This window comes from Saccopteryx leptura, chromosome 1 (genome assembly GCF_036850995.1).
Source record: "Saccopteryx leptura isolate mSacLep1 chromosome 1, mSacLep1_pri_phased_curated, whole genome shotgun sequence".
NCBI lineage: Eukaryota > Metazoa > Chordata > Mammalia > Chiroptera > Emballonuridae > Saccopteryx > Saccopteryx leptura.
The window spans coordinates 99,664,537-99,677,984 of NC_089503.1; the positions used below are offsets into that span (position 1 = coordinate 99,664,537).

Genomic DNA, 13,448 nt, shown 5'->3' on the forward strand with positions numbered 1-13,448 from the left:
GTAACTTACCTTCCCTCCCAGTGGCTCTTGTCTGGATGTTCCTCAACCTTTTCTGCACTCTGCCCTGGCTCTGGGTTAGCCCTTTCCTGTGCTCATCTCCTTTACAGCCCCTTGTTTTTGATGTCATTTCCATGCCAGGGGCCCTGTTGAGCAGTGGCTGGTGCTCATCACCTCCTAAAGGAACAAAGGTCTTTTTAGGTCCCTGGGTCAGAAAGGACCAGGGGGAGGAGAGCCCTGAAGTGCGGGAGTAGGCTGGGATGAGTAAGGGTGGGGAAGACTTTGGAGTTCTGCACGGCCGCAGAGGAGAGCTGTGCCCTCGTCACCCTTCGCAATAAATAACCTTAGGCACCCTGTACCATTACCAGAGCCCTGGGAGGGGGGGGATGACTGGGACAGGAATAGCAGCCCCATCCCTCATATTCATACATTCTCATTCTGAGGAACCAAGTACTTTCTTACCTGTTGGGCAGCCTGAGGAGGAGGGGCAGGTGAGATGATACAGTCCTCCCTCTTTTGACAGAGGCTCAGAAAGACTAATTGGACTTGCCTGAGGTCACCCAGCAGGTCAGAGGTGAGCCCCAGGAGGGAATGTGACTGTCAGACATCTCCCCAGGGCTCCTCTATTGTGCTAAACTTCTGGTCTCCTCTCAAAGCTTGCTGAGGTCTGGTCACTGCTCTGCAGACTCCAACAGGTGACTGAGAAGGAGGGAAAGCCCCACCTCAGAGGCCACACGAGACTCAGGGAGTTCCTCAGGTTCTTGCTGCTCCCCTTTCAGGGCAAGGTGACTGCAGGTACCCATTGCTGCTTCAGCCACTCACGGGTGCTCTGGCGCCAGCCTTCATTTTGGCATGTGGCAGAGATTTGAGGTGGTCAGTGCCTCAGTTTCCCCTTTGTGGATTTGCTCACTCCTTTCTCTTGGCAGATGGGGTAAGCCTAAATTAATGTTTATGGCAAGGCTTCTGCATTTTGAGCTGACAGGTGCCTTGTGATGGTAAAATATGAGTTCGATGTAAGTGCAAAATGCTATTGTTTTACACCTGAGGGTGATGTTTCATGATGGCAATGCACTGTCAGGGCTGTGAGCGGGAATGAATGGTTTGTCTAATCCTCCCAGCTCCCCCAGACGCACAAGACAGCAGCGCACATCTCTGGGTGGGAGAAATATGAGGCTCCTCTCCCTTTGCTATAAATCTGCCCTTTCATCAGCCCTGACAGGTGGCTGGACAATCTCAGTCAATTCATCAATTAAATCTACTCATTTGTAGCTGCTGAGGACCCCATGTCCTTGGCTCTGGCAGGATCCAAGGCCCTGAGTTTAGGAAGGCTGCTGTCTCTGTGGTTGGTGCTCCTGAGAGAAGGGTGGAGGGTCTGGGAAAGGGACTGTCTTGGCGGGCAGGGTAGGTGGGACAGAGAGAAGATTAGGAACGTGCATTTGGTGTGGGGTGAGTGGATGGAAGAAATGTTGGGGAAGGGAACCCAGCATGGATTTTGTGGTTTGATTTGTCTTCAGTGTGGTTCATAAAATAGAGCGGTTCTATCCCAGGCTCTGAAAGTGAGGTAAAGTTGGCTTCCGGTCCGGATCCAGCACTTAACACTCTGTGTGACTTTGGGTAAGTTAGCTGACTTTGAGTCTTAATTTCCTTATCTGTAAAATAGAAGTATAATAGTAACATCCCCTAGGAAGTTATGCAGATGTGAAGTCTGCAGTGGGAATTATGGCTGGTGGAGTTATCGTTACTGGGGCTATATCATACTTAGCCCTAACTACGTTCTTACCCTCGAATCAGACACTTCCTGAATTCCTCTTCCTCGGGACTCTTTCTGAACTCTCTAAGTCCCTTTGTCAGGAATCATGTAGAGTCTTTCTGTTCCTTGATGGATTTTGGCTCCCAATATCCATAAAGCTACCATGGTGAGGGTGTTCGATTAAGTAGGCAGTCTCAGAAAGCAGCCAGGACCCCAGAGTGATATCCCTTGTTCTCATAGGCTAAGCATTGTCTGAAATATCAAGTCCAACAGGGGTCCCTCTCAGGAAGAGTGTGTGTGTATATGTTGTATAAATTCTGTTCCTGGCTAGCTGAATATGGAAGTTGGTGGCCAGGTGGTATCTGAGGAAAGTGTTACTAGAGTGGTTACAATTATCTAATGGTTAAGAAATCAGACTGTGGGTTCCTACTGCCTGAACCTGTCTCCCAGAGCCCTTACTTATTGGTTGTATAGTCTTGGGTAAGTTGCTTTTTGATCTCTCAGGGCCTTAATTTCCTCACCTTTAAACTGGGATGTTAATAATGCCTACTTCATAGGGTTGTTGGAGGATTAAAAGAGGTTATGTAGGTAAAGTGCTTGCAACAGTGACTGGCATGTAGAAGATGCTTAACAAATATTTGTTGAATGAATCTTAATAAGGAAGTCTTTCAGAAAGCGAGTGAGCTTGGGAAGCTTTCCTAACTTAGAAGATTTCCTAAGCCTCGGTTTGCATACCTATAAAATGGTATGATTTCATGGTCTAGGAGGATACTCCAGTTGCTGTGATCTGGGCTTGCTCTGAGCTTCTGAGGGTCTGTGGGTAGGCCACCATCCTCTTCCCCAGAGTGGGCTTGCTTAGCTACCAACATGGGACCGTCACAGCGGAGACAGTGTGAGGAGGATGAAAGGCAATGCTGCCCCTTCTCTCTGGGAGCCTTTAAGCCACTGAGGGTGCAGCGCCTGTTGGTGACAGCAAATGCATTTGCTGCTAAGAGGAGGCCCCTGACACTGCAGCAAGGATCCCACGAATGTGTTTTCCAGCACGGCTGCTAATGGCTTCCTAACGGCTTTGTATGAGATGATGTGAATTGCTCTGGCCAATGAGGCTTAATGGCCTCCCTCAACGAGCTGCGTGGTATATTTTCCCTGGAGGCTCAGCTCAGAGTTAAGCCAAGAATATTAATACAGTCCAGATGTGAGTCCTCCCCCTTCCCATAAAGTTGTGGAAATTGAGGTCAAGTTGGGTGCCCTGCAATGTTCTTTAAACAAGCAGCAGAGTGGTTTGTTTGCTTCTTGATCTCCCTGGTGGAGAGTGAATGGCTTCCAATAGGAGACCTGGGACCAGGCTCTCCCTTCCTCTGGGTTTGCTTCTACTCATTCAGAGGTAGCCCTTGTTAAGGGGGCAGGTTCCTTAGTAGGGGGTGGACCCTGAATCCACCGCTCAGGACTGCTTCCCATTGGGGGGAAAGACCTAGGTCCTATGCTGAGATGAGAGTTGGATGTCTGTCTGCCCTGTCAGGCTGCCCTGCCATCGTTAGGTAGCTGCAACTGTGAGCACGTTCTCCCGTGTGATGGAGTGCTGCGGTGGCCACGGGTCGGGGATGCGGGGGGGGGGGGGGCTTGCAGCCTTACCCATCCTTCTCCCATTTTTCAAGCTAAGGAAAAGATGATCAGAGAGGGAAAAGGAAGTCCATAGGCAGTCACGCCAGGGATAGGTTTAGAACCGAGGTTGGTCTCTTGCTCCCCAAGATCCAATTTATCCACCCACTGTACTGATGGTCCTCAGTCAGCCTTCTGGGGCTTTGTATTTTCCAAATTGACCTGCAGAGGTGGAGGGCAGCTCTCAGTGTCTCCCGGAGTCTTCTATCTTCCAGCCGAGCATCCCCACTGCCTTCAGTCATTCTTCTTAGAACATGTTCTTAGACCTTTTGTTTTTCAGCTATGGTATGATAGAAAAGGCCTTGAGGTCCTCTTTCAGAGAAATGGGTTCAAATTTTGGAGCAATGGGTTCCGTGGCTTGTTAGCTGTGTCATCTCAGGCAATCACATAACTATTCTCAGCCTATAAAAGAAAATGACCAAAAAAAAAAAAGTAATGCCATCTCCTCTCATGATTGTACAGATGAACTGAGGTAATGGGTGTTAACCTGCCTGCATATAGTAGCTGCTCAATAAATATTTATTATTATTGAAGCCTGTGTTTTTCAACGTTTTACACTTGGGGGCCCGTGAAAATAAGAGAATTATTTTGGGGGCTGCTAAGGCAGAAATCATCCTGAGCATAAGTAAATTTGATTAAGATCATTGGGTCTATCATCTTCATACAACATCAGGGTGCTTAACTCTTTTGTGGATGGGCAGGAAATTTCTGGTACACTGGTCCCAGGACGGGAGGTTGAAAACCACTGATAAGCAATGGCTTTAGATCCTTCACCATAGCAGAATGGTGGCCACCTCTCTCCATGGACTAGGCTTAGCATGGAAAATTAGATGTTTTAACTTTTGTCATTCCTGTGCTAGGCTAGAAGCTTCCATAGGGCAGGAACTGCCCCTTACCCACCTTTGCCAGTGCCTGGTGTGTAGTCAGCATTCAGTAAGCACTTATTGAACGACAGGTGCTTGACCATTATTAGATGTGTGGGCTTTGCATGCCTCTTGGCCTGTCGTTATTAAGAGTCCGGCTAACGGAGCCTCTCTCCTTGCCTCCCCTGCAGCCCGCCCTGAAGATGTCGGCACCAGCCTCTACTTTGTAAATGACTCCTTGCAGCAGGTGACCTTTTCCAGCTCCGTGGGGGTGGTGGTGCCCTGCCCGGCCACGGGCTCCCCCAGCGCAGCCCTTCGATGGTACCTGGCCACGGGGGACGACATCTACGACGTGCCGCACATCCGGCACGTCCACGCCAACGGGACGCTGCAGCTCTACCCCTTCTCCCCCTCCGCCTTCAATAGCTTTATCCACGACAATGACTACTTCTGCACTGCGGAGAACGCTGCCGGCAAGATCCGGAGCCCCAACATCCGCGTCAAAGCAGGTAAGGGCACTGATGCCGGCTCCTCTTCTGGGAAGTCAGTCTGAAGGAGTGGGCAGCACCCATCCTTCTGAAGACACGTGTGGAACCTCCTGGTGGTGGCAGGGGGCTGGGGGAACTTGGAAAAAGTCAGTCCCTCAAGAAAAGTTTTGTTCTTTGGAATCTTAGCTCTGCCACTTCCTGTACGTCCTTAGGTTGAGAACAGGCCTTTCTGAGTCTGCTTCCTCATCTGCAGAAGTGATACCAGCATCTACCCTGTTTAGCACTACATGGGATCATTAAATGAGATAGCACTCATTTAAATTAAGGGCTCATTTAGTGCTTCACCCATGGAAAACATCCAGTGAGTTTCTTTCGTTAAAAAAAACAAAACAACTTTTATTAAAATAGAATATATAAAGAGAAGTGTATTTATATGCAGCTTGATGGATTTTCACAGAGTTTAATCCCCAGTTTAAAATACACAATATCAGCAGCTCAGAAGTCCCCCTTAGGCTTTTTCTGTCACCATTCCTGTAGTGAAAACTGCAATCCTGACTTCCAGGATTAGCAGGATTTACCCTATCAGTGCTTGCTAATTTTTGTCCTTTATATAAGTGGAGCCCTACAGTGTGTGTTCTTTTGAATCCTTTGTTCACTACAGGTGGTCCCGAGTTACGAATGAGATAGGTTCTGTAGGTTTGTTTTAAGTTGAATGTGTATGTAAGTTGGAACAGGTACATTTACCTATTAAATGCAACTTAGATGTTTGCCTTAGCATAGTATTTATTTTTGGCTCCATGTGCATACAAATACTTGAACATTTTCAAATACAACCTTAAACAATCTTGAATGACGCAGATGATAAACTTGTTGGAGAGGTTGGGACTTGTGTTAGAGAGTCAGGGTTTGATTGTGTTACTGGAGTCAGTTTCCTAAAGTCAGAATCAAGGGAGGTTTTACAGAGCTTTTCTTTTTCTCATCATAAATGGACCTGTATCACCTCAGGCCTTTGGTAACTGCATGGTAAACTTTGGTGAACCTCTCTGTATCAGGCTCTTGCTCCTGTGACTTTGTCATTCCTGCTTTAATGAGACGAAAAGCATCAGCTAACTCTTCTGTAGGAAACTTATAGTTTTGGAGTTTCTAGGTCCCTGTTTTCTTCCTTAAATGCTAGCGTCTGCTGCTCTAGTTGCATAAGGTCTTCACTGGTTAGTTCTTTGCCATGGGAGTCAAGTAACTCTATGATATCATGTTCACTGGTATCCAACTACAGTTGATCACCAATAGCCCTTATGGGGCTCCGTTCTTAAGTGTGAATTATACGGAAGTCAAATGTTTGTAACTCAGGGACTTACTGCACTATGTTTGTGAGATTTACCCCTGTTCCTCTGTGTAAGTGTGGGTTGTTCATTCTCATTGCTAGACAGTTTTCTATTGTTCAACTATACTGCACTTTATTCATCCCGCTGTTGATGGACATTTGAGTATCATCTATCTCGTGAGAACAGGCATTCACGTAAAATTCAAGATGGAAAATTCCTAGCAGGGAAGGAATTTGGTCTTTGGAGGAGTTAATGGAGTCAAGGGAGTGAGAATTTCTCAGATAGTCTCTTTAAAGAACACAGAAAGTCTCCCTTCTCTGAGCTAGGCCTAGAGGCTCGAAATGGCTTAGATCAACGACCCTTAACTAGGATGTCATGATATACTGGTGTGTCATCAGCAGTTGTGAGGTGTGCCTCAAATAGTGAAAATGCACTGGAATTTAGGGAATGGTTTCCTCAGCAGAGCTTTCTAGGTGGGTGAAAACAGGCAGGGTTCTGACTGCCCACTGCAGCAGTACCAGGCCTTGGGCGTGCCATCTGTCCTGGCAGAGGAAGGTCAGTTCTGGAGAAGGCTTCTTGATCTGCATGCCCAGTGACAGATCCTGCAAGATCTCCGACCCCCTGGGTCTCTCTGGCTCAGGAGTGCCTCTCACAAGTACAAGGTTCCAAGTAGCTGGGAACAGGTGTGTATGGGGAAGGTTAAGAGCTCTTAATTAAAGAGCTGATTTTAATTCCATTTTGTTTGGGGGGAGATTGTGAGCCCTTAGAGCCCAAGGTCATGCTCAGAGAATCACCCTTAGGGCTTCCCATAGAATTGCTTTCCAGAGTAGGTCCTTTGCTCTGTTCCCCTAATGAAATTCCAGGTGCCTGGCTGGGGGCACAAGGCCAGGATTTGGAGCCCAGTTTTGCCCTTCACAGGCTAAGAGGAAGTGATGTCACATTTCCTACTACATACCCTTCACCGGGTTAGCATGCAATGTTCATAATAATCCTGTAACATGTTTCTTACAAATGAGGGGACTAAGACCAACAAAGGTTAAGTCTCTTGCCCAACAACAGCTGGGCAGTAGTAACAACAGAGATGTAGCTATAATGCCACACAACATTGTTGCCATGCTTTTCATGTGCCAGGCCTTCTACACGTTGCCATTATCATCATCATCACTATTATTGTGATGTTGTTATTTCCTTTTACAGATGAGGAAGCGGAGGCTCCAAAAGGTTACCTAGTTCTTGCCTAGAGCACACGGCTGTTCAGATGAGGAGAGGGCCGAGCCTGCTTGTTTGATACTCTTAACCACTGGCCCCTGCTGGCTCCCTCGGCCTGTCCTGGGTGGTGTGCACCCAAACCCCAGCCCTGTCCCTCCTCTCACCTGCTTCCCTCCTGGGTCAGCTTCCTCTGACCCTCTGTGTGCCTCCACACCTGTAGGCAGTGCCATGCCCAAACCTGCGGGAGAGTGGGCTGCGGACCCACAAAGCCCAGCTGGCACTGCCTCCCTTCACTCCTTTCTCTTCCTCCTCACCTGTATCTCTTCCCATCACAGCCACAAAACAGAGATGGGAAAGAATAGTGACCTGGGGGGAGGGAGGGCGGGCAGGGCTGGCCCTGCTGGAAACACAGCCAATTAAGAGGCTTTGATGGAGCCAGAGGGGCTGCAGGTGCAGAGCCAGAGGGGCTGCTGGGCCCCATGTGTCGCCCTGGCAACCATGGCAGGGTGAGCAGGAGGGCACGCTGCCCAGGTGCCAGCCGAGGGACAAGGTCAGTAGGCAGTGGGGCTCTGGATACTCTCTCTCTACTGGACAGAGAAGGGCTGGAAGGATGGAGTGAGTGCCCGGGAGAGGTCAAGCAGAAGAGGACCAGGGCGATGGCAAGCCAGACCCCGCAACCCCACGCCTAAGGCTGGGCCTGCTCACATGTGGGACCTGACACACAGAGTGGCCGCAGGTTACCAGCATCCCAGAAATCAGCCCTGGGACCCAGGCAGGAGGCCTGCGTGGCACTGTGGGGGAAGTTATATCTCCGAAGGCAGGAGCACATCTGGGGTTCAGGTGCAGATCATGTCAGAAGGTGGGAAAGAGCAAGGAAGCTTTGTTTTGGAGTCTCTTGGAGACTGTCCATGTTGCTGGCATTCAGCATTTTCAGAGAAAAGATAGTTACAAATATTCTCTCCATTAAAATCACCAAGCCCTCCAGTTCTGCTTATACTCCATTTTCCCAAACTACTTTTCACATTAAGTGGCACAAAAGTCTGTTGTTAGATCATGTGTCCAATTTTTATTTTGACAACGTATGGTCACTGTGCCCAAAACTATTGCCACCCTGAGCCCAAGAATAATGTAGGAAGGCAAGTTTGGTTTCCTTAGATGAAGTCTAGTGCATTTCCTTATAACTCTTACTTCCCCTTGCTGAACATGATCATGTTGCAGGGCTTAGATGCTGCCCTTAAGGTCCTTGGTCCTTCTAATTTAATAGTTTGTTAATACTCACCAAAATTGGCAAGGTTAGAAGTTGAATGTACAGTCTTGTTAAAGGAGGTTGGATGTTTCGGAGCAGGGACGAGGCTCTGCAGAAGGGGTACACAGGCAGCAGTAAGTTCATGGGGAGGCTTCTGGGCTGAGTCAGTGGGCGGTGGGGGAGAAGTGATGGAGGCTGAGGCCTGGCGGTGCTGAGGGAGTTGTGGCTTCCTTGGGCCTGCACCATGTCCCAGCTGAACCTTGTGACGCTGTCCACTTCCCTGCTCCCCATCTCTCTGCAGTTTTCAGGGAACCCTACACCGTCCGGGTGGAGGATCAAAGGTCAATGCGTGGAAACATGGCTGTCTTCAAGTGCCTCATCCCTTCTTCAGTGCAGGAATACGTTAGCGTTGTGTCCTGGGAGAAGGACACTGTCTCCATCATCCCAGGTAAGAAGGACCAGTAGGCAGGGGGTGCGGTGGGGTGCTATAAAGTAGAGGCACTGAGTTGGTTGTTGAGCTCGCCAAGATCTTGAGGATAGTTCTGGTGAGCTGTTTGTGACTGTTCTGATGATGCTTTGGCAAAAAAGTTGTTTTTGGTCTCAGCTTGGTACATCTCTTGTGGGGTGGTGAAAACCCAGGTGCCAGCAGCTTCTGCTGGGTCTGCAAAGGTCCCACCAGACACTCCCCAAAGGAGTGGGGTTCCCCTCTTCCTGACCCCTGCGGCTTTTCTTGTCCTTGAAGATTGAAGTCAAGGCTGGAAGCACCTTATTTGTGAAAGGTTGTGGGGAGAGGAAGATAAGAGGCTGGTTTGTGGTCCATGTTCCTCACTGAATATTTGCAGGGCCATGTGGGACTTTTTCATGAGTTAGATAAAGACCTCCTTGGAATTCTAGCTGGCCTCACTCCTGGCCTGGCGTTGGCAGAAGAGGTTAATAACATGTTGTAAGTTTACCCTGTTGGAACTGCTGTGACTGTGAACCCTTCATGATTGGTTCTTCTCTATTCGAGGTTGTCCCTTCAACAGGAAAACAGGTCTAGAAACCCCAAGAGAGAAGCTTAAGTCCTCAAAATGCCTCCAGGTATAAAACTGTGGTCCCCCTCCCTCTTTCCAGCATCCCTCCCTCTGTCCTGTCACATTGCAAGACTATCTTCCTTTCTCTACCAAGAACCTTGGTTTTTCTTTTTGTAGAATAGAGGGACTTGACCTGATGTTCTCTGAGTGCCCCTCGAGCATTGATGCCCCATCACTAGGCATATGAAATAATTGTAGTTATTCAAGGTTTTCAAGTTAGTTGGGGAAAACAGACTTTTATGCATGACACCTGTAGAGCAGGGGTTCCTAACTCCATGACACACTTGAAACCATAATGAGCTCTTTTAAATACACCAGTGCTTGGGCCTCCTAGCCCCATGTCAAGGTCACTGTCTCTAGAGTGGAGCCCGGGCACCAGCAGTTGTAAAGCTCCTTGGGTGGTTTCAGTGTATAGCTAGAAGAACTAATGCTTGGGCATATTTACAGATAGCATGGCAGGATACTTTTTTTGTTTTTTGAGACTATATTTAGTGTTTTGCCCTTGGTACTTTTTCCTTTTCTCACTTCCAAGTAGATGGTCAGGCCATTGTCTCTCCTGGTCTTAGAACTTGTAGTGGGACAGAACTCTGAAGCTACTTGAAGACAGCTGCTTTTCCTGCATTTTTGTAAAACCACACAGGAAAGGTTAGGATGACTGGAGAGGAAGCCTCTGAGGGCAGCCCACACACAGGAGACATGTGAATACCAGAAATAGCGATGGTGCTGTGGTCAGTGGTTGGACCCTCCTGGGGTGGCTCTGTGTGGCTCCATGAGGTCTGGAACGAAGAGGCCAGGGTTCTTGTGTTCAAATGAGGCATGAGATGCACAGCCTGAGACACAAAGGGATTGTGCAGGCAGGGTCAATGGGCTGGTGAGGCCAGAGAGACCCTGGGCCCTGGCACCTCGCTGGGGAAGCCCCAATAATGATGGAGATGGAATTTCCTGTCCAATAGAGTCAGATTGAAGGTGATTCAAAGAGCAGAAAGAACTGCAGTGTCTCTTATACACTTGGGTTTATGGACTGAGAGTGATATTCATTAAAATAATTAGAGAAAGAGGAAGAGGAAGAAGAGGAGGAAAGATAGACGGAGAGGGAACAGGAAGGGTGGGGAAGGGGGAGAAATTTTAAGTGCTTACCATATGTTAGGCACTGGGCTAAGAACCTTCCATGTATGGTCTCATTTTATTCTTACAAAATGTCCATAAGTGTATTCCCAGCCCCCCCCCCCCTACTTTACAGAAGAGGAAACTGAGGATTAAAGGAGTAAAGTAAAATCTTCTGTATCCCACATTTAGTAGTGTGGCTAGGCTTGAATCCAGGTCTGTTTTCTCAGCCTGTACACTTCGCTCCACATTGAAATGCCTCCTAGCACCTGAACAAATGTATTCAGGGGGTGTTACAATGAAGTCTTGTATGTACCCTGCAGGCAGGCAGTGAGGGCCTTGGCCTCCAGATGGGGTAAAAAAAATCCACATTGTATTTTGGGAAAAGCTTTTATGAACTGAGTTGAGTACAGTGATTGAGAGCGTAGAATCTAGGACCAGGCTGCCTGGCCTTGAAACTAGATGGCATTGCTTACCAGCTGGGCAAGTCATTTACCCCTCAGAGCCTCTGTTTCCCCAACTATAATACAACGAGGAGGATAAACTACTATATAGGGTTCAATTAGGATTGAAGTGAGTTCATGTATGTAAAATGATTGGAGCCCTACCCGGCACACTGAGGATGGGCTGTAGTTATGGTAGTTAGCAGTAGGTAGAAGAGCGTGTTCTCCTCTGCACTGCTGTTTCCTGTTGGGGTGTATGGGTTTTTATGTAACAAGTACTGTGTTTCCCACTAGATTGAGCTTCCCAATGGTGGGAACTGGATGGTTTTCATCCATACTCCCTGGCTCGTATCACACCACCTGGCTCACTCAGGGTAAATGCTCACTAAATGTTCAGTGAGTGCACGATTGCTCAGTTGGGGGAGTTCTAGAGGAATATGGGAACAGCGCGGACAGGGTCACTGAAATAAACCTGAGTGCAGTGGGCACAGGGGAGGAAGTAGCTTGCTCAGAGAGGAGAGAAGGAAGGTTGACTTGGCTCCTGCGCTCAGGAGCTGGAGGCAGCGAGCTTCTCCCAGGCCGCTCTTGTAGTTGGTGCTTCAGGGCTGTCTTTCATGTCTGAATTGGGCTGGTGGCCCCAAAGGGCATAATTATCAGGGAAGTGGGCTTGATGCTAATCTGCAGGGCTCTGTTAAACCTGGTTCTGTAGAACCCCTTACTTACTTTTAGCCTTGCAGAGTTTTCCTCCTCTGCCCAGCCCGTCAGCCCCATCCATTATCATTCTAGATCTCTCTATGGCTAAAGTGTAGATCAGGGACAGACCTCCTAAAGCACATCAATCCAATAACGCCCTCCCCCAGGAGCCCAGGAGAACCAGGGAGAGTACAGCTCTGCTTCATCCAGTCTCTGCAGCCAAGAGGCCAGAACTCGGGCCCTTGTGTTACGTGCTTCTGTTTTGGAAAATGCAAATTCTTTATTGATTTTTTCCCAATAAAAATAGATCCTCTGCCATCCAGACTCACACTGACTGTGTTGGCTGGGAGGTTGGAAGGCAGCCACCTCCCCATTGGAGGGGGCAGATTTAATGATTAGGTTGGCTTGAGGTTAAGAAAGAACCTAGGAGCCAGAGTGATGTCCCATCCCCGGACTTCTGAAACAGGGAGGATGGTGTTGACTTTGATATTTGGATCTGCAAGTCTGGACTCAGATTCTCCACAGAGCACAGGGCCAGCAGAAGTAGGTGCAAGAGTACAGGAGGAGAAACAGAGGTCAGTGTGGACCGGTCAGGCCCCAGGAGACATCTCCTCAGGCAGATCAGGTGCTCTGGGAGGAAGAAGTGGATACAGACCCGTGTAAATGAAGAGTCTGCCTTTCAATGATTTTCTCTGAGGGGCTTTGGAAGGAATTAGAGGGCTTGGGGCCTAAGCAAGCTCTGTGAGTTGGGAATTTGCTCACAGGTTAGCCTCTCCAGCTGCCCACCATTGGGAGGGGCGGGTAAGCCCCTGGAGCTGATCACTGAAACTCTAAGTAGCATTTTTTGTGCTTTTCCCAGGATTTGTAGAGGCTAGAGATACAGCCTCAAAGTACTGCCTTTCCTTGGAGCTACTTAATACATCCGTCCCTTTCTGATCCCCTTCCCTCTCTCTCAAGCTGGTCATCTTCCTCCATCAGGCTCTGTAAAGACTCCTACCCCTTTCTTCTCTCTCAGGGACTTGGTCTTGAGGTGAACTGGCTCTTCTGAGCTGGCAGCATAGGGGTAGTAGGGCAAAGGGCTGTGCATGAACATAAATTAAAATTAAGGCCTCCAGTGAAGCCAAGACATGGTTTAATTTCCCATCTGCATGATCACCATTACAATGCATGTTATTGGATATAAAGATAAATTCAGCCCTGTTTCTAATAGCTTTTAATTTCCACCAGACCTGATTATATCAATGCAGGCTCCTATGGGAGTTTCCCAGCATGCTCTTCACCAGCATCCTGACTGGCTGTCTTGGCCCCAGCGGGGAGTTTTGGACACAGCTCAGATGCGGGCCAGATGTACTTGCTGTTGCTCTGGAAGACAAGCCCGCATCAACTGCCTTGTCTGTGTGACTGGGGCTCTTCAGTGCGGGGTTGTCATCATGCCTTGGCCAGGCTGGGAGTGCACCGGCGCACTGGGATGGGGAGGAGCAGGGCGAGGAGAAATCTGGTCGCAGGGGTCTTTTCTGAAAAGGGGCAGTGCTCCCTGACTGCAGCCCACTTGTGCCTACCACCCTTCTTCTACCTGTCTAATTTTCCCCAGGGTTCCAAGT

At 48.7% G+C, this 13,448-nt stretch overlaps 1 protein-coding gene across 3 annotated transcripts in view; it reads left to right on the forward strand.

Moving 5' to 3' along the window:
* The window catches only part of DSCAML1 (DS cell adhesion molecule like 1), a 380,712-nt gene that overhangs the window by 12,067 nt on the left and 355,197 nt on the right, over positions 1–13,448 (forward strand). For all 3 annotated transcript variants that reach the window (XM_066372545.1, XM_066372542.1, XM_066372552.1), the window contains exons 2-3: positions 4,461–4,778; positions 8,836–8,982. In XM_066372545.1, the coding sequence (XP_066228642.1) occupies positions 4,461–4,778; positions 8,836–8,982 (465 nt within the window). The remainder of the gene's footprint in view (positions 1–4,460; positions 4,779–8,835; positions 8,983–13,448) is intronic.